Genomic DNA, 25684 nt, shown 5'->3' on the forward strand with positions numbered 1-25684 from the left:
CAGTTTCCACTCGGACGCGATTCACCGGCGCACCGCCAACTTCCGTCCAACGCATTCCAACTGCATCATCAGTTTGGAGCTAAAACGCTCAAAAGTTTTTTGAAGTTCGCACTTTCTGACTGAGCCGACAGCTGACAGCCGCCGAACACCGACCTGCCTCAGGATGATTTTACTGACGATGGTGGCCCGTGTGGCGGACGGACTGCCGCTGGCCGCGTCCATCCAGGAGGACGAGCAGGTATGAATGACAGCTAGCATGTAGCCCTGCGCAGCTAAGTCCATTCAAAAAGTGGGGTTTTTACGAACCTGTCCGCTCCTGGTAGTTTGTAGGAAAAGTTAAAGCAGATCATCTACAAAGTGTATTTTATTACAACTATGGCTCAGTTTTTAAATGTAATGTCTGGATAACAATATTTTAAGGGTATTGCACATTTCATATGCAACAGGAATTTTAAGTGTTTCACATTAATTAATTTAAAAAGACCTTAAAACAGTGTCAAAACATTCATATTCAATGTAAGTTATTTCACTGGGAGAGGACTGTGTGTTTGTGATGAGCTAAATATGAATAATAGTTTATTTGGATGGTGAAGAGTTCATCCATTTTTAATTGAAGGTCCCATATTTTGCCTCTTTTCATCAAATTAATCAAAATCTCTCATGTCCTCACAGTGTGTTTTACAGTTTTTCATCTCAAAATACTGCAAATATGATTAATTTCACTGTAACAGTATAAACCCTGGTTTTAGATCTGTTCTGAATGAGTTGTTTTGAATAAGCTGCTGCTGTTCCTGCCCCCTTCAGAAAAACACTGTCAGCTGGAGTTGTCAACCACAGTTCAAGCTTAAAGACTGTTAGTCAGTTAGTTAATTAGTTAGTTAGGTGTTACATAGTATTTGGGTCAAACTCTTACTGGCTTGTAAAGCTAGTTATGTCAGAGTTATGAGGAATGGTTTTACTGTCGCCTTAGGACTTGCTCTGGAGGTTCAAGCATATGGGTTCTATAAAGCATCTTGACTCAATTTGAATTGTAATTGGCACTATATAAATAAAATTGATTTTTACACCTCCGGGTTTCTAACAACCACAAAACACAATAGAAATTTCACCATAAAATTTTCACCATATAGGACCTTTAAAGGTTTCAGGCTTTCATGTGATATTATTATTATATTATTGTACTTGCTCATCTGAGTTTATGACTTTTGGGGCTGTTTTATTATGAGGCTTGATATATACGTAACTAACAAACTGCACTGTCTCATGTTTGTCAGTCAGGAAGAGACCTCCAGCAGTACCAGAGCCAGGCCAAGCAGCTTTGCCGTAAACTCAATGCTCAGAGTCCAGACCGGTGCACCCTGGAAGCCGGAGACATGAACTTTCAGTAAGACAATGCGAGCGCTGTACAGTTAATTTTGCTGAGATTTTAGCTGATGAATATTTTGCCATGCATCAAAGTCATTCTATATATTGGTTTTAATTTGTTTTCAGCTATTTAATAGCCCAGGGTGTATGCTACCTGTCCCTCTGTGAGGCTTCTTTCCCCAAAAAGATGGCTTTTGCATACCTTGAGGATCTCCACAATGAGTTCTATGACCAGTATGGAAGAAGAGTACCCACAGTAACGAGGCCGTACTCTTTCATCGAATTTGGTAAGACTGTGTTTTTTTATGTGGTATGCTGAGGAAAGACTTCACTATTTACTATCTGCAGAATAAAACTGCTTGTACTTTAGCATACATACAGTTTTTTCCCTTTCATTTGTAGTTAATTTTTTATTTAATTGGGACAATGCAGATGTGCTGCACAGAGAGTTTATAGATATTACTAGTTTTCAACTTTTGACTGTAATTGTCGCTCGTCATAACTACAGTACACAACAGACATGGAAGTGCAATTAAATACTTTTAGCAAATTACATCAAGTGTGATGCGTAATTAAAAAACGAGTATAATTAGCTGAAAATGATTACAGCTTTGGTTCGCCTTTATCCAGTGCTGAGCCCTTGTTATGAAAGACTTTAAGTGTTTTGCTTTGAATTAGTAATTTGACAGCCCTTTACAGAGAAAGCTGATTGTCCAGATTTATGTCTACGATGTGGTTTTGTTGCCATTCACCATTCCCCGAGTCATTATGATGATGTCTTGTCTTTGTATGTATGTGGACAGAGGCTCTGGGGCTGAACTGCTGATACATTTGAAAATTTCAGAAAACAAAAATGAATAACACTATCAAAGCTTGGTGCATTATATCTTCTCAGGATGTGACAGTGATGAACAGGCTTCTTGTCCATTTTATAGAAATTTTCCTGTAGTTTTATGATTAAATCACCTGTTTTCTACTTAGCATCTCTGCTGATTGCCAGGCAACCTCATAGTTTTAAATTATACATACAGAAAAAGATGCTTGGGGTATTATAGAAACTGTGTCATCACAAAGTTTGTCCTGCAGAACAGGTCAGACTCCATTATTTATAACCCTCACACAGGACACACGATGGTTGCATATGCAACCTTTTTTGAGAGTGCGAGTTGAAATTTCAGGTAATCGCATTGTGCGAGTGAATGATGATTGTTAGGCTGATCTGGTTCCTTCCTCTGCACAGGTAGCTACTGTCAGTTATTGTCAGTAAAAAAAGCATGATCTCTTCCACATTATGTGAGTCTTTCCCTACCTGAGGTGTAAACAGCCAGCATGTGAGGCATTTGGGGAACATCGGTAAAATGTAGTATTCAGCGTTCAACCTGTTATGACTGACATCACAAGAGGACTGGTGGCAAAATAAATATATTTTCTAATTAAAACCTTTAACATATATGAAGTCTTGTATCGCTGGGTTGTACAAAAACAGCTGAACCAAAATAAGGAGGTGGGGCGACCAACCAAAAAGTTGGTAACACCAGTGCTCCCAGTGGAAAAGTCTAGAACCCTGAGGTGTCTGATTGCTGAGAGTAAAGCTTGACACTCAAACTGTCATACATCACACATCGTAGAGGGCATAATTAACTGTCTGTTCGAGTTATGAGGTGCTTGATTAGTTTGAAGTAATTAAAATTGCCGTTTGCTTGTTCCAGACACATATATCCAGAAAATGAAGAAGTCGTACGTGGACAGCAGGGCTCGGAGGAACTTGGGCAGCATTAACACAGAGCTACAGGACGTCCAGAGAATCATGGTGGCAAATATCGAGGAAGTTCTGCAAAGAGGAGAAGCTCTTTCTGGTACGTTTTGTCATAAAAAAATCAGTCCTGGATGCCATATCTGAACAAGATACTATCAATTATTACGCCTGGTAATATAATGCCAATAATGTAATAATAATGACTAAATTATTTTCCTTCACATGTGAGGTGCTCATTCTGCTCTAAATTATGCAGTTTGAGTTTAGGATTGCGTTTTGTTTTTACTCCAGTTTTCAAATCAAAATGTACATTTAATAATAGATATCTAGTTCACCTCAATTTTGCCTTTTTTCTTCAGCTCTAGACACAAAAGCCAGCAATTTGACCTCCCTGTCGAAAAAGTACCGCAGTGATGCAAAATACCTGAACACGCGCTCCACCTACGCCAAGGTGGCTGCCGTGGCGGTGTTCTTCATCACACTCATCATCTATGTGCGTTTCTGGTGGCTCTGAAGGACACTTGGACAAGGACTTTAATATTAAGAAGGCACTTCTCTCCAAAAAAAGCATTTAAACCAATCCTGTTCCATTTCTATTGTATACCAGGGTGCCTTGAAGGGGTCTTACAGTCTACCAACATGGAGGCAGATGTTCTTTCTCTGCTTCTTTCAGCTTTGGGTTATGCCACCTATACAGTATAACCTGAGCTGTAGGTCTATGAAACTTCTCTGTGTATGAAAGCAAATGTTTTACGGTGAGTTCCAGTTTATTGGAAAGTTTAAGAACAGTATGTTGACAAACATATATTTACACACTGGTATTGGGGATTCTTTCTTAGTTTCAGCATTAAGGAGAGACCATATGCAGAAGTTTGGTGAAATACTGTGATAAAAATGTTGAATGTTTACAAAGTTTACATAATTGTAAGAAAGTCTTATTGAAAAAAATTAAATATTTATCAAAGATTCAGTTTGTGTTTTACCTTTATGTATACACAAGTAATGGTTATATTTCATAGTTTGTACGTGTAACCTGGCATTTCGAAAATCACACACAAACTGACCCAAACAGCTCAAGTTCACACATTCAGAACAAATAGAGTTATAGAAGATGGATCAGTCACACCTACATGACTAAAAGCTGCTCTGTATAACCAGTGGGTTAGCAGGCTTAAAAAGTCAAATGCTGACACAAACTGTTGCTTTAATATATTAGAACAACTGTCAGCAGATCACAGTTCACAACATCAAAAGGAAGTCTGTTTGCTGAGCAACGTAGAGGCTGTAAATGTCTATCCTTGCTGTCCCAGGTAAGCTATGATTTTTTAGGAGGTGAGAGCACTAATTAGTTTTCCAGTCTCCAAGCTGATAAGAGATCCAAACTCCTGTTTAATCACGGCAGAGTTAACACAGCAGAGTCCTTGTTCCTGTTCTCCAGGGTGATGAATGGATGTTAGAGATCAGACCTATGCCACCAGATCAAAGTCGTCCCTCTGCAAAACAAACAGTGACATCAGAATTATGATTCAACTCGGCAAAATGATCGTTGTGTGTTTTATGATTACTTCAAACTCCAGGAACCTGTATTATGAAGCAGGTTCAACATGCACAGGATGTGTTTTCAGTATCTGACTTCAAACGCAGTCAGGCTAAGCAGTTACACAAAGCTGGTTATCAACTTGTTAAATCAACCCAGGGTTTCTGGCTATGAGCGTGTTTGTACAAAAGGAACCAGATGACATGTCACAAACATAGACAGGTCATATTTTTCACTAAATACTACATTCCTAAACCAACATGAGGAGTTTAAAACAGGCTAAAGGCAACACAGCTACTGCAGACAGAAAACAAAAAAAACTACAGATTGTGAATGTGTAAGTTACTAGGCTTGTTGATATCTGCCCTATTAGTAAAGAATGTGGAGATTTGATTATAACAACTGTGTATTGAATAAATGTGTTGCTTAAATGTAGCGAGTACAAGTCTGTAGTGCTTCATCATTCTCTGTTTTAGGATTATATCCCTATGCAAAGGTTTATAGAAAAATTAAGTAGCTTTACAATTGCTTGTGGTCACCAAGAAAACATAAAATAAAGGAATGAAGAATGGGGTTACTTCTACAGAGAATCTTTAGTTCTCATTTCTACACTTGTCAGGAAAAGAAAATGGTTTAAACAGACTCTAAAAACACTCGCCTTCCTAAGAGACCCCTCCTCACTATATGTGCAGAGGCTCCACGGGCCCTTCTAGGATCTGTTAGTGGACCATGTGCTTAAAGGAAGTGAATCATCATCATAACCCCAAACACCAACCTGAAGTTTCCTCACTACCCCCAAACCCTGCTTCATAGTACAGGCCTCAGATGCTCATTTGTTTTCAAACAATTGCAGCATTTTTACCACAACAATTGTGTAATATATACAGGGGGTCCTCGACTGACGTTCCGTTCCTACGGATTGATGTAAGTCGATTTTCACCGTAAGTCGTAACAGTTTACAAGAAGATGACAATATTGTAACGGACTGATATTGTTGTTGATGTTGAGGTTTCAAAGTTTATTGTTCAGTTGAGATTTACCTAATGTCAGTGAACGTGCCATGTTTAGTTAACTCACCTCTGATTGGCTCAGAATCAGCAGTAGTGTGTGTGTTGCTTAGTGCTGTGCCGGTATGTGTGTGTTGCTCTGTGCCATTCCGGTGTGTGTGTGTGTCGAGTGAGAGAGAGCTGGGAACCACAGCTAATTCTGGAGCTAAGTTTTTGGGTTTTTGTAGCTATTTTGGCGTTGGCTATGGCCACAGCAGCCTGTGTGAAGGTTTAATAAACAACCAGAGAACGAGATAAAGTCTCACTCATTCATCACAGAGGGTCGCTACAATATGTTGCACTGTTTTTACAACTTGACCGATGTTCGCCTGCGTTTCACCCTGTTCCAAGCGTTTTATTATATCTAATTTCACTTCCATAGAGATGGATTTCCTTTTCTTTGAACCACTGCCATCAGAAGAGTGACTAAACCTTGGGAGCCATAATGGAGGGCAAAAAGTTAGAATGTAGCACAATCCGAGGTGGCGTACAACCGGCAACTGTAAACAAAGCCGTCTTATAGCGCCACGTGAGAATGTATTCGTCCGCTCCGCTCGCCAGCTAGTTCCACGTAAGCAGTTCCAACGTAAAGACGAAGCGCCGTAGGTCAAGGATGTCGTAAACCAAGGACCCCCTGTATATTTGAGCAAATCCTGTACAGTCACTCACCTCATCATTATAATTCATAACGTGCTGCTTGATCTTTGAGGAATCCACCCACGTGACAAAATCTTCTAGATTTCTTTAAAAAAAAAGTCACAGTAATAGTGTCAACACTGGATCACTGCTGATGCTTTTGCAGATTGTATCTATACTGTTAACTTATTTTGTTTTAGTCAGAGGAGACTGTTTGTGTGAAAGATCCTTTTCTACATGAAGTGTTATTTTAAAAAAATTGTGAGAAGACAAAACAACATAGAGCCCAACCTTGTGACTAGAAATGCTGGGTCTGTAACTACATCTGGTCCAACGCGTACATCTGTGACTGAGTCAAGGACGATACTGCAAAACAACTTCTATCCTTGGATGCAGACAGATCTAATCAGTCTAACAACGCTAATTCAATACATATAAACCAAACGAAGACAAAACTTCATTACAATGTAAGAAATATTGTGCAAATAAAACCTTCCAAGTAATGTATTAGAGAAGGATACGTCCTTGTTCGATGAATGTGATGGCTGTCTTCAGGTTCTGAGCCATGCGAAGCTTCAGCATGATGCTGGGCAGCCGCCTCCTGCAGGAGTCACACATTCATCAGGTAAACTGGCAGACAGGTGATGGATTGTTGCATCTATGGACTCAACTTGAGTTTAACATTATTTACCTGCAGAATGAGGAGGCTGAGATTTTCTCTGTGAGAGACAGATTCTGTTTGGTGGGGATGAGACCGATGCTGTACCTGAACACACAGAACCAGATTTATCAGAGTGATGTTGGTAAAGATTCAGAATGACTTGTACAACCACAGAGGAAAACTAACACTATTCAATTCTGTATTCAAGTACAGGTGTTGATACAAAATCAAAAATATGCAGGCTTAAATGAATCAAACCACTTGTTGATAAACATCAATTGACTGAGGTTTGAGTGGATTCTGTCAACGAAACAGTCAGAAACTCACAGTTTTTCTAGAAGTCGATGTGTGCTCTGAGCTCTGAAGCCGTCTTTCTCGTCCAGGTCTCTGATTTTCTGAGCGAGATCTCTGATGCTACGACTCAGCTTATTGTACCTGAGACACAAGAGGACAAAAGAATACAATTAACACTATCCAGGGTTTTTATAGCTGCACAGAGTTCATCACTGTCAGCTGATTCCTGCCTTAATTTCTTTGATTTGTTCGCATCAGTGCATTAAAACTCTGGGTTACTTTAAACATTTTTTTTACACATATCTCTAGTTGTACTTAGAAATTACACACTTGTTTTCTGTCTGTAACTTGTTGCCCCTGTTTAAATGCATGTGTAATTTTGTGCAAGTAACTTTAGTGCAAAGAAAATACTGGAATCAATTTCTCTGTGTGCACAATGAGTATAATTTGACAAACAAAACCTCACCAGTTGTTCTTCTCTATACTCAGTACTATGGGTCTGATTAATGCTGTTTTTGTAACGTTTTGAGGTTTGGTTCACCCAAACTACCCAATTTAAATTTGGGATGCAACGACTAATTAATTAGTTGTCAACTAATAATTAATTGCCAACTATTTTAACAATCAATTAGTCGATTTGGGTAATTAAGACAACATATCGTTGATGTCATCTTCTTAAATTTGGATATTTTCTGGTTTCCTTACTCCTCTATGACAGTAAATTTAGTATCTTTAGATTGTAGACAAAATAAGACATTTGAGTATTTGGGAAACTTTTGTGAACATTTTGACCCATTTTCTGACTCTCTATGGATCGAACTGATAATCGATTAATCAAGAAAATAACCCACCATGGAATTCATCGTTATATGTAGCCCTAATTCTAAAACCCAAAGGTTTACAGACCTGAATAGAGATTTTTAAAAAACAATCTTGATGTTTTGCTCTTATTAGCTAACAACTCGCTAATAACTAGCTAACAACGTAGATTAAGCATAAAGATATATTTGTTATGACAACTGTTTTTGCTGGTCAACTTCAGCTGAGGCGGTACTTTTAAGATAATTTTGTCATTCTGACATGTGAATTATTAATTTAAAACAGTCTCAGTCCCAGCAACATGCTGAGGTTACTCACTTGGTGTAATCTTCTCTCTTCTCGATGTGAAACCTCCGCAGCACTTTGACCTCATGCAAGTTGTTGTCGACCTCCCAGTTGATGAAGTCCACCTTCTTCAGCAGCTTCTGTTCATGGTACTTTAATTTACGAACCATTATTACACCTTTTGTTAGCTATTTACTCACAGGACTGATTCCTCCACATGCAGTTGAACGGAGAAAGGGGAATCACGTGGTCTTCTTCTTCTTCTTCGGCAACAATTAAAGGTCGTTTGTTCAATGACCGTAGACTGCAGCGCCTTCTACCGCACTGACCTTACATCCATTTATAGATAGATAGATAGATAGATAGATAGATAGATAGATAGATAGATAGATAGATAGATAGATAGAACGTACTGAAGACTTAGAGTGGGGTAATATAAGTATTGTTAATATACCAGTCAAAAGGACACACCTTCTCATTTAATGGTTTTTCTATATTTTCATGACAATTTACATTGTAGACTCTCACTGAAGGCATCAAAACAATCAATGAACACCTATAGAACTATGTAGGAAACAAAAAAAGAGTTAAATAATCAAAACATGTTTTAAATTTTAGATTCTTCAAAATAGCCACCCTTTGCTCTGATTACTGCTTTGCACACTCTTGGCAGTCTCTCCATGAGCTTAACGAAACGATGAACTTTTGACTGGTAGTGTATATATTCTATTTTTTGTTAGAGATAATAGCATAATACACACACACACGCATATATATATATATATATATATATATATATATATATATATATATATATATATATATATATATATATATATATATATATATGGTGCCTTGAAAATGTGTAAATGTTTTATATTGAATTTTAATTACATTTAGTATTTCTATAGATTTTAAAATTCGAAATGTTTTATGGTATTGTACAAAAAATTTTTTAGAGTATATACTAACCTTTAATTTTCATGTTACTAACCTGCCTGTTTTGTCTTTTTGTCATTTATGTTGTTTTATGTAAGCTGCTGAACACTTGAATTTCCCTCGGGATTAATAAAGTATCTATCTATCTATCTATCTATCTATCTATCTATCTATCTATCTATCTATCTATCTATCTATCTATCTATCTATCTATCTATCTATCTATCTATCTATCTATCTGTTATAAATAATACCATTACACACACACACACACATTAGCATCATTATACAGAAATCAGTATATGAAATACTTAGCTTAAAGTTTGCGCTTTCTGTTTGCACTCGTCCCCCCCCCCCTTTTTTTTTTTTTTTTAATTTTTTAAAATTTTTTGCAGGCTAATAATGCAACATTTTTTCAGCAGGTGTCACCAAACTTTGTCAGTCTCCGGTCCGTCCATGAGGGTTCATTCATCCAGCAGCCTGCAGAGGACAAACTCAGACCAGAGCGTAGAAACACAGACTTCATTTACAACTCAGAGCTGAAACTCTTTCCTGCGCTTCGGTGATACCGGCTGCAAGTCTCACTCGGATTCGTAGGACAGAATAAAGAGAGGAGCATGAACGGGACGATCCGGTGAATGAGTGACGGCAGACTGTCCTCCTCCACGTCCGCAGCTGAGCTCAGCCCTGCAGGTAGGACTCTGGTGGAAGGAGAAAGCGTGAAGCGACTCTTTCATGAGTTTACATGAGGCACATTAGAAGCTACATATGTGATTTTCCCTCTCGGCTAAGCTTGTTACGTGCCACGATGCCTTCAGGGACCGTTTGATTTAATTACTCTGTCATCAGCAACAGACAACAAGTAATAACCTCCAGAGAAGCTTGTAATTACTGTTCATTCAGTTCATTTATTCTCACACTGCTTTCAATCTCAGGCTGGTTTAACTTTTAACAGATCCTGGTGATAATGATTAAATTCAATATTTGTTCAAGGCAACTCCTATTGAACAAATGAAGGAAGGTTTCAGAGCAGAAGGTGCAGATCATCACTAGTTGAACACAGAATGTCTTCCGTTCCCAAAATGTCAGCAGATCTTCACATCTTTTGACCTGTTTGTCCCTGCAGTCCTGGTTTACCTGGTTATGGTCGCCGATTCTCAGAACTCTGGTCCCTAATTCTCCTGAAGGTGGAGGTCGAACCTTCAGCAGCAGCCACAGACTCGGCTTTGTTTGAAGTCCAACACTGCCTTTCTGTGTTTTCTGATCATCAGGTTTGGAAAAGTTCAAGAAAAAAGGAAAATGAAAACGTAGTCTGCTGCTGAATTTGTGGTAGTTTTGTCTCATTTTGGTTTGTGAGGATGTCGAGATTCGTCAAAAAAATCAGTTTTGATATTCAGAGATGAAGTGGAAACTTGCAAAACTCGGTGCTGATCATTATAGTTTGATCTCAATTGATTGCCCTTATTATTGTGTCAAGCCCCCCAAAAAACCTTTCTGGATTCTGAACAGACATTTTATCTACTGTAGGTGTTCTTAGCTCACAGAATGAACACGGTATAGGATGGATGTTGATGTCTTGGATGTTTTTAAATCTGAAGGATGCTTGTTTTCAGCTGTGCATCTAAAGATCTTTGAATCTTGATAAGTTTTCTGTAACTCAGGATTCGACTCCATAATTGTATAATATGCCTAATAATAATAATGTATAATAATGCCTAATTTAAATATATGTTCATCTTTTAACTACTTTTCTTCTAATCATGCTAATGCAACAATGTAGATTAATAGTATGCATATTTTTTAATTCAAGTTTTAATTACAGTTCAATTTTATTACTTCATAAGTCAGAAACTCATTGAAATTAAACATTCAGATAAATATTTCTGTGTTTTGCCTCTTGCAGTCATTTAAAATGAATAATATGTGTTTTTACTGTGATTTTACCTCCATCTATAACACCAGAACTTGAGAAACTCTCCTCAGGTTCTGTCACCATCTTGAGTTTTGTTCTGTTTATTTCCTGTTTTATTTTGTATTGATCGCTCTCCGAGTGCGTCTCTTGTGTTTTTACTTCCTCCTTTTGTTTCTCAGTTGCCCTCCTTCCTGATGATCCTGAACAGTTTCACCTGTTTCTCCTGACTCACCTGTGTCTCGTCTCGTCTCGTCTCAGTCTACAAACAGTCTCGTCTTTTCCACAGTTTTTGTCAGTTTCTCCTGTTTATTCGTGGACTTTTCCAGTCTGAATCCCTCTGTTTGCTCCAATTGCTCTTCATGTTGACCAGGTTAGTGTTTTGCATCTTGGATTTTGAATTTTTTCTCACCAAATTTGTGTTTTTTGAGCTTGGAGTTTTGATTTTCCTCTGGTTTAGTGACTCTTGACATTTACTTGGACTTTCAGTTTTTGATTTTTTTCACACCCTGAACCCCCAGCTGCTTTCTGTTTGCTCCCGATTAAACTTTTTCTTTTGCCTCAACCTGCTTGTCCTTGTTGTCTGCACTTGGTTCCTTCTCTCCTGATCCCCGGCAGATTCAGCCCTTTAAAACCATCAGAGAAATGCTCGAGCTGAACTGTTCAGGTGTAAATTAGATTCCTTCACTTCAGGAGCGAAGTCACTGAATGGTAGGAGAATGAATATGATGTTATTTAACACCAGAGGGAGTTGTAAACCAACCTGTTTGCACATTGTTTAGCATTTTTACAACCAACCAGCGCAACTGTGCGGTGATTTATACACTTTATAACATCCAGGCAAACCTCTCTGAATCCAACCAGAAGGCTGATGACGTTTAAAACCTGTTGATTCACTTTCTGCAGTGAATATCATTGATGTGGTCTTGTGTTTTTTTTTTTTTCTGCTGCCCTTATGCTCATTAACCAAATATTGTAAATACGGAGTCAACCAAGCATGGAAATACCAGAGAATATAATGCGTTCACTGTACTGAGGTCAGTTTCACTGTGACTGAGCGGGCTTGATCCTTTCTGGATGAGATTTCTATCATGCAGAAGGAAAAATGCTGCATTTAAAACAAAAATTCATTGAACAGAAATGCATGTTTAAAAGCGACGACTCCAGGTGTCTTCAGTTTTGTTCTGTTTGTAGCAAATTTCACTGAACTTTCTAAAAATGTTAGATAATTGGTTCAGATTTCTCTTCAACTCATCTAATAAATCTGAAGAAGTCGGCAAATTTTAGGTGAAATGAGTTTCTGAACAAAGACATCAGGCATTCATCTGCTCCTACTTTCAGGTTCAAACTCATTTCTACTTTTAAGATTGAAAGACTTCTACGGTTATTCCCAATTTATTGATTTCCTCTCAGAACAGTGGAGGATTATTGGCTTGGTGTGTTTTCCAATCATGACGTTAACTATATTTAATTGTTGTGCTTTAAAAATTACGCCGCCTCAGAAACATGCTTTCAGGCAGTTTTCCTTCATTCTGCAGCATTTTAAACCAAAGGCTTCCAGTTTGACCCGCAGCTCCTCCTTTTCTGAGCGTCCTTCCAATACCACCTATCAGCACTATTCCTTCACCACTGCATGCCTCTGTTGGCACACGTGACCAGTCTTTCTTGTCATTGGTTCAGTTGTTTCATACCTACAAAGTGTGTTCCTCATCTAACCTGTTTACTTACCTGAGGGGCGTCTGCTGAGCAGGTTGTCTCAGTGAGGCTCCAGAAGAACAACACATTCGCCGTATGTGTTGGAACATGTTTGCGGAGAAGGTTTGTGAGGTTTTCTGCTTCTTTTCTGGTCTCTGGTGAATTGAATGTGGAGTTTGAGCTACCGGTGAATATCAGGCGCAAATGGTGTTGGGTGTTGACCTCCGTAGTGCACACAAAGAGACATTTTTCACTGTGTGTTGTGTTGTTAGGAGCGTTTGGATTCAGAGGAGTGGTTCATGGTTTAGAATTACATTTCTCAATGCAATGAGCAATCATTTGTGACACGAGAAGCTTGTTCTCTGTGCTGTCAAAAGTGGTTGTGTAGAAGACAAGTGGGAGGACAAACCAGCCACGTGGCAGCAGTGGAACAAGTTGTTGAGATCTTAAAGACTCCTTCTGGTGAAATCCAGGTTGTATTTTTTGGTGTTACTACATGATGAATGTTGATATCATGAGCTTTTCTACCTTCAAGCTGCAGCGTACTGATGTGAAAAGACAGATTTGTGTAGTAGGGATTGTTGCAGGTGAGCTGGTGTGCTTGAGCTGTTGCTACAGTGTGTTAGTGTTGAGTTACATTACATTTTAAGGTATGAAGGGATTGTTTTCATCTAACAAAATCTCTAAACATTGAAGTTTGATACACAGATTATTTTTTGGAGGTTAAGTCAAAGATGTGAGTGAGACTTTAAGAAAAAATCCTGCCTTGTTTTGTCATTTTGCTGGCTGCTTGATAGTCTAAGGACAATAATTCCCTCTGAAATGTGATGAAGTAGTGCATTGATTCTTATACACGTGTTCCCAGACTGTGCAGTAGCTCAGTCAGTGTGCATATCATTGCTCTCTGGGATGTTTTTGAATAGCTTGTGCTCATGTGACCTGCTTTTAATAACTCACGTCAATGCAAATAATGTGCAGTCTATTGCTTATTATTTGCATCTTGTGTGTGTGTGTGTGTATATATATATATGTATATACATATATGTGTGTGTGTGTGTGTGTGTGTGTGTGTGAAATACAAATAATTTAAAAAAATAAATCTGTATTTCTGCAACAGTTGGTTTTACAAGGTTAAAGATGAAATGTTCGATATTCCTGCAGCTGTCTTAGGTAAAACTTCTAAAATCATTGCATAAAAAAGAGCACAGAAGACGACTAAAAATAAAAGTTCTTAAATGTGCTTGGTGAGACTCAGGAGAGTTAGTTGGGTGTGTGGGAGGCTGACAGAGGAGGATTGTGCCCCTCTGCTGAGCCGAGCTGTTGCATAAGGAGGTCAGTGTGTTGAACACACCACACCTCCTGTTCTGTCAGAACTTCAGCAGCCTCCGTGACCTGTTGAACATCCTCTTTTTACTAAGACTGAGTATTTACCATTGAGGAAGCTGGAGGAGCACATTACAACATGACTCGGTGAATTTGGTCTCTGAACTAGTCAGTAAAACAGATTCACTCTCACATTAATAAATAACTAAGCTTGTGTGTTTCAAATGTGACAATGGCATTTTACAGTGACATTAGGGAAGAACCAGGTACATAACTGTTTAAAGGTAGCGGTGATACATTGGCAGGAGCAAGTTAATTAGCAACCATGCAATGAAAAACAACCCACCTGAGTGAGTCCCACACTTTTACCTTTCAAACCAGAGAAGGTTCTATTCCTGCAGGAGGCTGCAGGAAACTCTGCGACTCGAGAAGTGAAACACTGCAAACCTCAGTGTGGTTTGCTTCTGTGAATGCTCTGCTCTCTGCACACGTAATTTTGAAATTTGGGGCCATGTGGACGAGGTGACCAAGACAAGTGGAAGTAGCTGTTGAGAGATAAAATGCTTCAGTCAGGAAATGTGACACAAAAGAGAGAAGAGTGTTTGTGTTCAAACCTGCAAGATGCCAGCACTATGAGACGGGTCAGTTATCTGTTATATCTGATAGCTTATAAACACAAGATAGTGTGTTTGATGTTTAGCTGAGCGCTAATTGATGAGACACAAACAGTTTTGTAAGAAAGGAAATTAAACCTGTTGAATATTGTTGTAATCGAGTCATGACACGGCGAATGTTTGTGTATTCTATTTTGATCCTTTACTCAACGTACCACTAAAACAATGTAAAAATGATCCATTCCAAGTAAAACTCTTGAATTCTGAACGCCAGTTATATAAAAGTTCACTAAAAGCTATTGAAAATATTGACGAAAAACTGCAGAAATGGACCATGTGATTGATGGATCCTCCCAGACAGCTTACATTCCTGCAGTTATGAGTACTCAGGCTGTTTCTAGCAATTACAGGCTGTAAAACACCTTTAATGACATTTTTAGGGCATCTTAAAATATAGGTAACTGCACCGAAGAAGTCATGAACACAAGTATGAAGTAGAACTTGACATGTGCAACAGATATGATTAAGAAATCTAACAGTTTTTGTATAAAGGGAAACTGAAGGCTGTGGATTTGCTTCCTACCTCCTGGATCTTGCTGGAGGACAGACTTTCTGACAGTCCTTGAACTAATCATGTGGATAATCATGTATGATATAAAAATCTGACAACATTTGGAGCCAATTTTTATGAAAACTTATATAAAGTAAAAGTGATATTTTAAATCAAATATAGAAAGATTTAGTAAATTTTGTATTTTTACTGCCTCCTGAAGGTTATCTTTTTAAAATATCTCATTACTTTGTGAGAAACTCGACCAAATCCAGGCTTAAAGATCTCATATTTTTGCATGTGATTCATTCAAATTCTTTATTTTGCACAACATTCTGTAAAAAAACGAAAAAATTCTGTGCCATACTTGAAAATGTGCATAAAAATGTGTTTAGAACTGATATCACAGTAGAAAAATGACGGTAAATAACTACCTACTATTACTGAGTACAGGACTGGTGTCAGCTGTGTTACTTTTACTGTTCATCTGTGCTCCATGTGCTGCAGGACTGCAGGCCGGTCACAGGAATGCATGGCACCACCGCAGGCTGGACAAGTTAGCCTTCTGTTGAACAACTCTTTAACTACAGCCCTGATCCCTCTGCATTCGCTTTCTCTTTTTCTCTGACTCTTCACACTCTCTTCTGTCTGTTTACCACTCAGCTCAGGCTATCTCAAATCAGACGTTGGTTTCTTGCTTAAGGACACTCTGGCAGCCTTCCTTTTTCTGCCTCTTGTTTAACCCTCCTGTTGTCTTCATTTACAGGCACTGAAAATATTGTTTCCTTGTCTGAAAAAAATCCCAAAATTCAGCAAAAAAATCCCCGAAATTTCTGTAAATTTGCAAAACCTTCGCGAAGAAAATTCCAGTAATTCCTTAAAAATTTCCCTTAAAAGTTTTATTTAAAAAAAAAAAAAATTCCCCAAATTTGGCAAGAAAATTCTGGATTCTGGAATGATGGGATGACAACACAAGATATTTTACAGACAAGTAAATTGATGTCAGTGGAAGTGGTGAAGTTGCCCTTTAACCCTCCTGTTGTCCTCATTTTCGGGCACCAAAAAATATTGTTTCCTTGTCTGAAAAAAAAAATTCAGCAAAAAATTCCCCAAAATGTGCAAAACCTTCAGAAAATTTCAATAATTCCTTTAAAATGATGTTTTTAAAAAATCCTCCAAATTCAACAAGAAAATTCTTGTAAATATTTTCAAAAAATGAGTAAAAATCTTCCAAAAAAATGCTAAAAATATCTAAAGTATATATCAGTAAAACTTCTAATATTTTAGCGAATTTTGCTGGATTTTGTTTGATTTTTATGTGAATGTTCTTAAGAAACATTTTTAACATTTCTTTTTTTTCCACCAAAAAATGTTCAAAGATTTCCCAAAAATGTTGAAAATGTGGTCATCAGAAATTTCACTGTGAAAATATTTTTTTCCCACATTTTCAAACTTTAAAACGGGTCAATTTTGATCCGCAGGATGACACGAGGGTTAAGGACTCTCCCTGAGATTAGGAGAAGCAGGGATACAGGAGTGTCTGCTTTCTCTCGCTGAGCCTGATTTTTGCCTTCTCATTTTGTTTCTATCCGCCCTAAAGGATCCCCCGCCGGCTGCTGACTCCGACACAGAGCCCCCCGTCATGGTCTCGTCCTCATCTCACACCTCCAGGCTGAAGTACGTGTCTCTGGGTGTGCTGGTGCTGCAGACCACCTCGCTGGTTCTCACCATGCGTTACTCCCGAACCCTGAAGGAGGACGGCCCCCGATACCTGGCCTCCTCCGCCGTGGTGTCGGCCGAGGTGCTCAAAATCATCACCTGCACCTTCCTCGTCTTAATGGAGAACAGTGAGTGTTTGTAAAAGTAGATTTCACGCCGTTATTTACCCCAGTCTGCTTCATAAACTTCATAGGTGGTCCTTCTCTGACAACACTCTCTCCGTCTCTGTCAGATTATAACATGCGGGCAATGAACCAGCTGTTGAAGGAGGAGATTGTGAACAAACCCGTGGAGACCCTGAAGCTGGCCGTTCCTGCAGGGATCTACACGCTGCAGAACAATCTGCTCTATGTCGCCTTGTCCAACCTGGACGCAGCCACATATCAGGTTACACACGATGAATGAATGAATGAATGAATGTACTGCTGGTTTGGGGTCACTGCGTCTGTGTGTAACTGAACTGGTTTCTCAATGGTTTGGCACATGTCTTACAAAGTACAGATATCCTTAGAAACCCTTTTAGAAACCCACACTTTAAGTAATAAACTCCACTCTGATTTGTGGGTATCAGATACTCAGCTTTGTTCTACTAGAAAGGTTGCTTAAACAAACATATTTACCAAAAACTAGAGACTGTGGTCACGTCTTTAGTTCTGATGTTATTTAACCCTTGTGTCGTCCTGTGGGTCAAAATTGACCCATTTGAAAAGTTTGAAAATGTGGAGAAGAAAAATATTTTCACAGTTAAACTTCTGATGTCCGCATTTTCAACATTTTTGGGAAATCTTTGAACATTTTTTGGTGGAAAAAAAGAAATGTTAAAAATGTTTCTTAAGGACATTCACATAAAAATCAACCAAAATCCAGCGAAATTCGCTGGATTTTGGTTGATTTTTATGTGAATGTTCTTAAAGAAAATATTAGAAGTTTTACTGATATATATGTAATCATTTTAGATATTTTTAGGAATTTTTTTGGAAGGTTTTTAATCATTTTTTTGAAAATATTTACAAGAATTTTCTTGCCAAATTTGGGGGATTTTTTAAAAAAATAGAACTTTTAAGGGACCCTTTTAAGGAATTATTGGAATTTTCTTAGTGAAGGTTTTGCAAATTTTCAGAAATTTGGAGAATTTTTTGCTGAATTTTGGGATTTTTTTCAGACAAAGAAACAATATTTTTTGGTGCCCATAAATGAAGACATGAGGGTTAATATGAGTCTTTAGCCCTTCAGTGACACTAAACAACAAAAAGGTAGACTAGCACAAGCGAGACAAAAAGGAAACGCAGAACAAGAAAAATGATACAAAACATCGAATGAAGTGAAACACAAAATGACAAAAATACGACAAAAACACAAGCGAGACAAAAAGGAAACACAAACGAGAAACCAAACGACAAAACATGAGATGAACGATAAAAGTCAGACAAAAAACAACAAAAACAAGACAAAATATTACAAAAATGAGACACAAGATGACAAAAGAACAATGAATAATCTAGTACTTTATGATGAAAACAACTTGTCATGATCTAGAAATTATATTAAATTTATAGTTTTACAAATTTGCACTTTGCAGTTAATGTCATCTCTGTAATTTTTACACTTTGCAAAGTCGTCCTGCGGGCCGGATTGGACCCACAGGCCGCATGTTTGACACCTCTGTCTTACAGGGACCTCTGGGGTGAGATACATTATAAATAGAAAACCCTATTGTGATATTTCAGATCACCTGGACGAACTACAAACTATAGGAGAATTGTAGGAAACTAGTTCTAGTACATAGGATGGTGTTTGCTGTAGCTTTTGTTCTCCAGTCATATTTACATACCTGGCTACCTCTATGCTATAGTAAGCGTTTTATTTATTTGGTGTATGTTTTTGTGCTCCACACAGGTCACATACCAGTTGAAGATCCTCACCACAGCGCTCTTCTCTGTTTCAATGCTGGGGAAGAGGTTGGGCTTGTACCAGTGGCTCTCGCTGCTTTTGTTAATGGCTGGAGTCACTCTAGTGCAGGTACCAGCAGAAAGACACAGTGAGCACAATGTAAAAAGACTGATGAATCCAATGCAAAGCGGCTTAAACCTGCCTTCCTTCTGATGGCCAGCAGGGGGCGACTCCACTGGAAGCAAAAATGTCTGATTGTATAAAAGTCTACTAGAAAATGGCTCCACTTTTTTACTCCATTTGTTACCTCAGTAAATATTTTCCTAATGAATTTATGGGCTTCATCAATAGTTTCAAGACTCCTTCAATACAACATGCTGTTCATTTTGTAAATTATGGTCCTATTTAGAGTAAAACATGCACTAAAGCACAGCATGTTTTTGGATATGGCTACTTTGTGAGTGAAAAGTTGCCACCATATGGGCATGTGTAGAGTTCCTAGTCAGATCCACTCTTTCCTTGTTATGTCTAATTACAAAAAAGACAAGATGACAACCATGTTCCAAACCAATGAGTGTCGTCACAGTGACTGTATTCACACACCGATACCTCAAAGTCTCTGAGCAACATACAAAGACAAAGCTTCAGCTGCTATAAGATTTCTCATGTTGTAATTTGCCGTGTTTCCACACTCTAAAAAATGATTGCTGGGCTAAGTAAAAAAGAATAATGCAATAGTTTGCATCAGTCTTTCTGAGGTCAGACAGCTTGTTTTGTCCGACCACCAATCTACACTGAGTTAGAAGAATTAACTTTTCCTCTTCAATCAAAGGTATTCTTAATTAACATTATAGGGTTGGCGGCATAAACACAAATCCTTAAGCTGAATACTCATGAAATGTTGTTCTGACTCATTTTTCCATGTTATTTGAAAGGAATTTTTGTGTTGCTTAATTACTTAATTACCATAATTATGAACACAAGCTGTTAAGTACACAAACATCATGAAAATTGACTTGCTTCAGTGGTTTTGACTTTTTAATGTTTTTGTTCATGTTGGAGCTGTTAAAAAACAGAATTGTTGTTTTAGTTTTTGTTTTATTTTGAACCGCAGTGCGTGTGGTTCAACACACAATATTTAAATCTTTAAAGCAAAACAATAAAAAAAAGTTTCCGCACAAATTAGAAATGGGCATGAAAAGCTTTCTCTGGATAAGATTTGTCGTATGAAACTCTGTTTGCTAAACTAAATGGTATCCACTGCTACATATGACCAGCATTAGCTACATGCAATAGTGCAACATATTCCATCAACTGTTTTAGCAAAAGTACTAAACTGCATGATGCGTTGTTGCTTATATCACAACTAAAATAAGCCCAAATTCACGGGTTTAGTGGAGTTTGATTATAAAAGAAGTGATACTCGGCTTGAAATGTCCTTTGTATCATGTTTGATATAACACACATTCATAACTGAAACTGTCCAGACATGTATAGTAGGTAGAGGAAAGTATCAAATCATTTCTTTCCGTTATTGTAATGTGAATTTTGCCTTAAATCAACGAATGCAGAACTTTGAACTTAAATTACACACTGTATTAACCCTTTGATGCACAGTGTGGCTCACAAATGACCCATATTCAATGGAAATTGTGTGTCTCTTGACCCATGTTGTGCATCAAAAGGTTAAGCTGATGCAATTATCCTCATTATTATGTCAACCCAACCCATCAAATTACTGCTTCCACCTTTAAAGGTTGATCTAAATCAGTGAATTCTAACTTTTATATTGCAATTGTGCATTTAAGTCACGTGTGTGGAATGACTATGACTTCATTACCTCATCAACGAGTTACACTAGTTTGTCCAGCGCAGATTTTGAGAACTCTTCCTTCCTGTCTGCATGTGTTCATCCATGTTTTCCCTCCACAGTGGCCCTCGGACTCTGGAGGTGACGCTGAGGAGAAGGCTCTGTCTGCAGGCTCCCAGTTTGTAGGACTGATGGCCGTGCTGATGGCCTGCGTGTCCAGTGGTTTTGCTGGAGTTTACTTTGAGAAGATCCTCAAGGAGACTAAACAGAGTGTTTGGGTTCGCAACATACAGCTGGGTGAGCTTCTTTGACCTCTGTTTGTACGGTTTGTACTGGAAGAAATGTGCTGGTGACGTTTTAATGATGACAATCAGTCTTGATAACCATAATCACTTCTGCAGTGCAGCCTCTGGTGTTTCTCTTTTGTCGTGCCACTTTAAGAGCGGCAGTGGATCGTGCCAGAGTTAGGCGTGTCAAACGAACAAGTTTTTCAAGTTTGACCGTCTAATATTCCTTCCACGTCACAAATAGTTCATAGTTGGCTTTGTCAGGATGTTGTCTGTACAGTAATGGCAATATTCTTATGAATCTGGTGTAATTTAAAATGACAGAACCATTCCTTGTAATGTCTTGTTAGATGATTGGTTTGATAAGTGCAGGAACTATTCTAATACACAGAATATTTGATGTTTTCTCCTCATTCCAGCTCATTAAAAACCGTCTCTCTCTTTGCAATTAAAAAGCTATATACTGAGTTAAAACTGTTTGTGCAAAGTAAGGAGACTAAAAATGTATTTAGCAGCATTCTCACTTAATTCTAAAACTTTCCTCTCTTTGAGATCCTCTGATTTTACGACTGAAGCGGAAGGTTAAAGCTCACAAACAGACAGATTCATATCTTTCTCCCCTTCAACAAAGCAGACATGATTGAGTCAATGCAGCCTTTCATGGTGCATTTCTTGGCATGTTTGTATGTGTTACAACGGTGTGATGACAGACTCTGAACAACTGATCGTTAGCAGGAAGAGGCGAGGAGTTAAAGGCGAACTTATGACCGTGGGAGTTGGCTGGATTTCTGCCAAACCTGAGAAAAGCCTTACATTTTCCCTTGTATTTGTGTGTGTGTGTGTGACCTCTAGGGGCTGTTCATTGTAGTGAAGCACAGCATCCAGTGGTTTATTTTGTCAGCTTTAATCATTTTCTTTCCTTCATCCAATTTCCAGTCGTGAGTGTATTATTTCTGAATTATTTGTCTCTTTCAGGTTTGTTCAGCTTTGTGTTGGGCTTCATAGGAATGATGGTGTACGACGGCCAAAGCGTGAGACAGTCGGGGATGTTTCAGGGCTACAGCACCGTCACCTGCATCGTTGTCGCCTTACAGGTTTGTCACCGTGTCTTACTTCATTCCAACCTAATCATTCGAACATTCTTTACATCTATTTTTGTAAAGTTGTCAAAGAAATTAACTAGTGTATCTGGCAGTCAAAAGCTACAAATGCAGCAATGTAAAAAATGCTACATTATAAGTAAATGTCCTGCATAGAAATGAAGTACAATTAGTAGTATTGGCGATTAAAATATTAAGTTATTTGACATAATTAGATTATTATTAGTATTATCAGTGTGTCAGCAGCATGTTACTGTTGTAGCTGCTGGAAGTTTGAACTTATATCCAGTTTTATATCCAGGGACAGGAGATTAATCTGTGGATTAGTGATTTACACACCTGTTTTCTATCACTGACTTATTAAAGATATTGAATCATTTGAATATCCACTGAAATTAAACTATGTGAGAAGCTTAGAGGAAAGAAATCATTATTTGATGAAGCTGTTAACTGATAAACATCTGAAATATGAGAAGAAAGCGCTGATATTTGAACCCTGAGTCTGGTCTGTAAGGCATCTATGTTCTCCTGTTTATCAGGTTATGCAGAAAACAACAAAGAACTTTCCAATATTGGCATCCAGTCGCACGCATGTTTCTGTACAGGTCTGACTTCATGTTTTGATGAATACTTTGGAACACTGGGTTTTCTGCCTGCAGGCTGTGGGCGGCCTCGTCGTCGCAGTAGTCATCAAATACGCAGACAACATCCTCAAAGGATTTGCCACCTCTCTGTCTATAATCCTGTCCACACTTATCTCATATTTCCTGTTGAAGGACTTCAGCCCCACCGGGTAAATACATGCACGCTCTGTTAAGGTTTTGTTTTCATTTGCAAAGACTTTATCAGTAGAAAACCTTACATCCATCAGTTTATTTTTTTTTGTTGTTTAGCCTTGTTGCAGCATTACTCCAAACTGAAATATTACAGCAACTGTTGGATTGATTATTAGGGTAGCATTCGTAGTGCCCAGAGGATGAATTCAAAGTGTTGCGATATAAGATACATTATCTAATTGACACTCTAACATTGGAAAAACATAGAGTCAAGTTATGGTTACAGACTCTCTTCATTGCTCTGCACTTGTATTTTGAGCAGAATTAATTTGCCAGAAATAAAACAAAACACAGCAAAGAAAGATAAGAATTAACTTGACTGATAGAATAATTATCTTTTCTATAAATATGGTGATTATTATCTTTTCATTTTTTGTTTTTTGGCCACTATAATCATGTAGTGAAAGTCCTAGTGGGAATCCTAATATATGTGGAGATCTCTTAACTTCATTCTAGTGGCACCATCTGGACTTTAGTGGCTTTGATTGAAACACACTGACAACTGTTGAGTGGATTGTCATAACTTTTTGTTTAGATTTTCTTCCAGTGTCACCGTTTAGGTCACAATTCCAGTGCTTTGGTTTGTGATGAAGCAGCAGCAACAAGAATGACGTCAGCCTCAGCTCAGCTTTGTGTTTACTTCTAATCACCAAATGTAAACTTAAATGGTTTGGCTTCAAACAAAAAATCAAGAAGAATTTTTAAAAATTGAATGTTATGAATTTGCCTTTCTGTATTTTTGTGTTCTTGCATTGTGTATAATAAATAAATCCTTAGGCTTTAAACGGTGCAGGTTTAGAATAAAGGTTAGGTGCTGCATCTGGTCCAGATTTGGAATGAAGATGCTCACAGGGTCTAAGAATCAGACTAATTCCTGGATAGGGTTTCTGTGGGTCAGATGAAGAAGAATCTGGGGTGCCAATGAAATCACAATGTGAGAAATAACCTCCTTAAACGGTGTTCATATTTGACAGTTTGGTCAATATTTGTGCAATACTTCTGTCACTGAAATAGGAAATGCTCTTTTAAGATGCATTTTTACATAGATTTTTTTTTTTATCAAAAAGTTGCTTTTGTAATGTTGAATACAATCTTTTTAATTTTTCCCCTTATGGTTATTGTTTATTAAATGATAAACATTATACCTGCTAAACATCATGACATTTAGCTCAAACCCTCTTCCCCTCTAAGCTGCTAACAGCTGCAGAAGAGAACTAAGTGCACAGTTGTTCATTTATTCATTTCCTTTCTTTCTGCTCTCTCTCTATCAGGTTGTTTTTCTTAGGAGCATTGCTGGTAATTGCTGCCACGTTTCTTTACGGCTACGAGCGAAAACCCGCCAGCAGCAGCAGCGGCATCAAAGTGTAGACCTCTGTGAGGTGTGATACCTGACAGGAGAGATGGCAGCCATCCAGCCTGGACAGAGCAGGACTCTATGAACTGTGATGATGAATGTGGCATCTGGATTTTACAGATGTGGGGAAACATAGAAGCGATTTAACCCGTTACTGTCTGACAGCTGCAGCTGTGTGGGAATGTGCCCATTCACTTCTCTGGAAAAAAGAACTGCTTCTTTGCACAAAAGATGGGATGAATATTGTGAAATACATTAGATTGGTAAGGTTTTTCTAAGAGGGAAATTGTGGAGCTATGTTGTCACGTCGACACATACTGATGCAATAAACCAAAACATACTATAAGTGCAATTTAAAGGGAGATTTTGAGGAAACCATGACATTGTAGATATTTTAAAACTGAAGCTTTATAATTCAGTGCTTGTGTATGTATATGATATGGGATAATGGGGGTGAATGGGGTTTATTTTCAAAACATAAAGGTCATTATTAATGATTCACATAGTGCCTGAGTGTGAAAGAGCAAAATCCTCGACAGAGCTTCCATCTAGTGGTGGAACGAGGAGCAAACTTGCTGCAAAGAGGAGGGGTTACTTCTGTCCAAAGATGCTGAATGTCCTTTTTTTTTTCTCTACCAGATGAGATGAGGTCTCATATAAAAGGGATAGGACTGCTTTGACCTTGCTGCTCACAGTCTGAGTATTTATATCAAAAGCACTCGATCTATGGTTATTTAAATGCAAAAACAAAGGTCTTTATGTGAGAACAAATGAATAAATTAAGGTATCTTTTATGAGGAAACAACCGGCTCTGCCTTGATCTGTTCTTACATCAAAGTGTGTGTGATTGCGAGCACCCGAACACACACTAATGCACACACACACAGAGCAGCGAGGCACACCCATGAATATTTTGAACAGTTTTTTTTTTTTTCACTTCCAGTTGCAGTGCACTCAGGAAAACCAAACCGGTCTCTATAGCAACAGATGGCTGAATGAGCTGAAGGTGCTGTGACAACTGTAGACACACCAAATTAATACGACCTAATTTAACCTCCGAGCGTATTTAAACGGTAGTAGGAACCTTTATTTTTATATATTCAGCAATGACCCTGATGAATATAAGCGCAAAAAACCCACACCTTGCCTATTTTTTCCACCTCGTTGTTGCTGGCTGATCAGTTTTTGCACAGCTAATATTTGCATAGTTGTGGATTTCTGAGAAGGTCTGTGGATTGGCAGTAATGAGGTGGAGGGAC

General features: G+C 38.2%; 3 protein-coding genes across 7 annotated transcripts; 2 read left to right on the top strand and 1 right to left on the bottom strand.

Moving 5' to 3' along the window:
* The first annotated feature begins 12 nt into the window (after positions 1-12).
* On the top strand, positions 13-4087 carry sec22ba (SEC22 homolog B, vesicle trafficking protein a). The gene is made up of 5 exons (XM_023292559.3): positions 13-238; positions 1275-1384; positions 1492-1652; positions 3075-3221; positions 3481-4087. The coding sequence occupies exons 1-5, from the start codon at positions 164-166 to the stop codon at positions 3633-3635; spliced, it is 648 nt and encodes a 215-aa protein (XP_023148327.1). The 5' UTR covers positions 13-163; the 3' UTR covers positions 3636-4087.
* imp3 (IMP U3 small nucleolar ribonucleoprotein 3) lies at positions 3868-8652 on the bottom strand. Its single transcript, XM_023292560.3, has 7 exons — positions 8433-8652; positions 7329-7436; positions 7032-7106; positions 6862-6941; positions 6632-6683; positions 6374-6446; positions 3868-4614 (listed from the first exon to the last, which is right to left on the bottom strand). The coding sequence occupies exons 1-7, from the start codon at positions 8567-8569 to the stop codon at positions 4588-4590; spliced, it is 552 nt and encodes a 183-aa protein (XP_023148328.1). The 5' UTR covers positions 8570-8652; the 3' UTR covers positions 3868-4587.
* Positions 8653-9866: 1214 nt separating this feature from the next.
* Positions 9867-25230, top strand: slc35a3b (solute carrier family 35 member A3b). 5 transcript variants are annotated; one of them, XM_023292550.2, is made up of 9 exons: positions 11466-11620; positions 15937-15985; positions 17030-17276; positions 17381-17535; positions 19045-19167; positions 20971-21145; positions 22111-22229; positions 22895-23028; positions 24343-25230. In XM_023292550.2, exons 1-9 carry the CDS (start codon positions 11610-11612, stop codon positions 24437-24439), a joined length of 1110 nt encoding a protein of 369 aa, XP_023148318.1. In that variant the 5' UTR covers positions 11466-11609; the 3' UTR covers positions 24440-25230. The 5 variants fall into 5 exon arrangements, with proteins under 5 accessions (XP_035814192.1, XP_023148318.1, XP_023148324.1 ...); XM_023292553.3 differs by lacking the exon at positions 11466-11620 and adding an exon at positions 12961-13065; XM_035958299.2 differs by lacking the exons at positions 11466-11620; positions 15937-15985 and adding an exon at positions 9867-10031.
* The last annotated feature ends 454 nt before the right edge of the window (positions 25231-25684 follow it).

This window comes from Amphiprion ocellaris, chromosome 10, assembly GCF_022539595.1.
Source record: "Amphiprion ocellaris isolate individual 3 ecotype Okinawa chromosome 10, ASM2253959v1, whole genome shotgun sequence".
NCBI classification, from domain to species: Eukaryota; Metazoa; Chordata; class Actinopteri; family Pomacentridae; genus Amphiprion; species Amphiprion ocellaris.

Bases quoted from the DNA above. Each gene is read 5' to 3' on its own strand.
- slc35a3b (XM_023292550.2), top strand. The intron at 15,986-17,029 runs GTTAGCCTTCTG...TCCGCCCTAAAG, and splicing joins CACCACCGCAGGCTGGACAA to GATCCCCCGCCGGCTGCTGA. The intron at 17,277-17,380 runs GTGAGTGTTTGT...CGTCTCTGTCAG, and splicing joins CCTCGTCTTAATGGAGAACA to ATTATAACATGCGGGCAATG.
- sec22ba (XM_023292559.3), top strand. From the start codon at position 164: ATGATTTTACTGACGATGGTGGCCCGTGTGGCGGACGGACTGCCGCTG. The intron at 1,385-1,491 runs GTAAGACAATGC...ATTTGTTTTCAG, and splicing joins GCCGGAGACATGAACTTTCA to CTATTTAATAGCCCAGGGTG. The intron at 1,653-3,074 runs GTAAGACTGTGT...TGCTTGTTCCAG, and splicing joins GTACTCTTTCATCGAATTTG to ACACATATATCCAGAAAATG.
- imp3 (XM_023292560.3), bottom strand. From the start codon at position 8,569: ATGGTTCGTAAATTAAAGTACCATGAACAGAAGCTGCTGAAGAAGGTG. The intron at 6,447-6,631 runs GTTGGGCTCTAT...TTTTTTTTAAAG, and splicing joins CCAGCATTTCTAGTCACAAG to AAATCTAGAAGATTTTGTCA. The intron at 4,615-6,373 runs GTGAGTGACTGT...TTTGTTTTGCAG, and splicing joins TTATGAATTATAATGATGAG to AGGGACGACTTTGATCTGGT.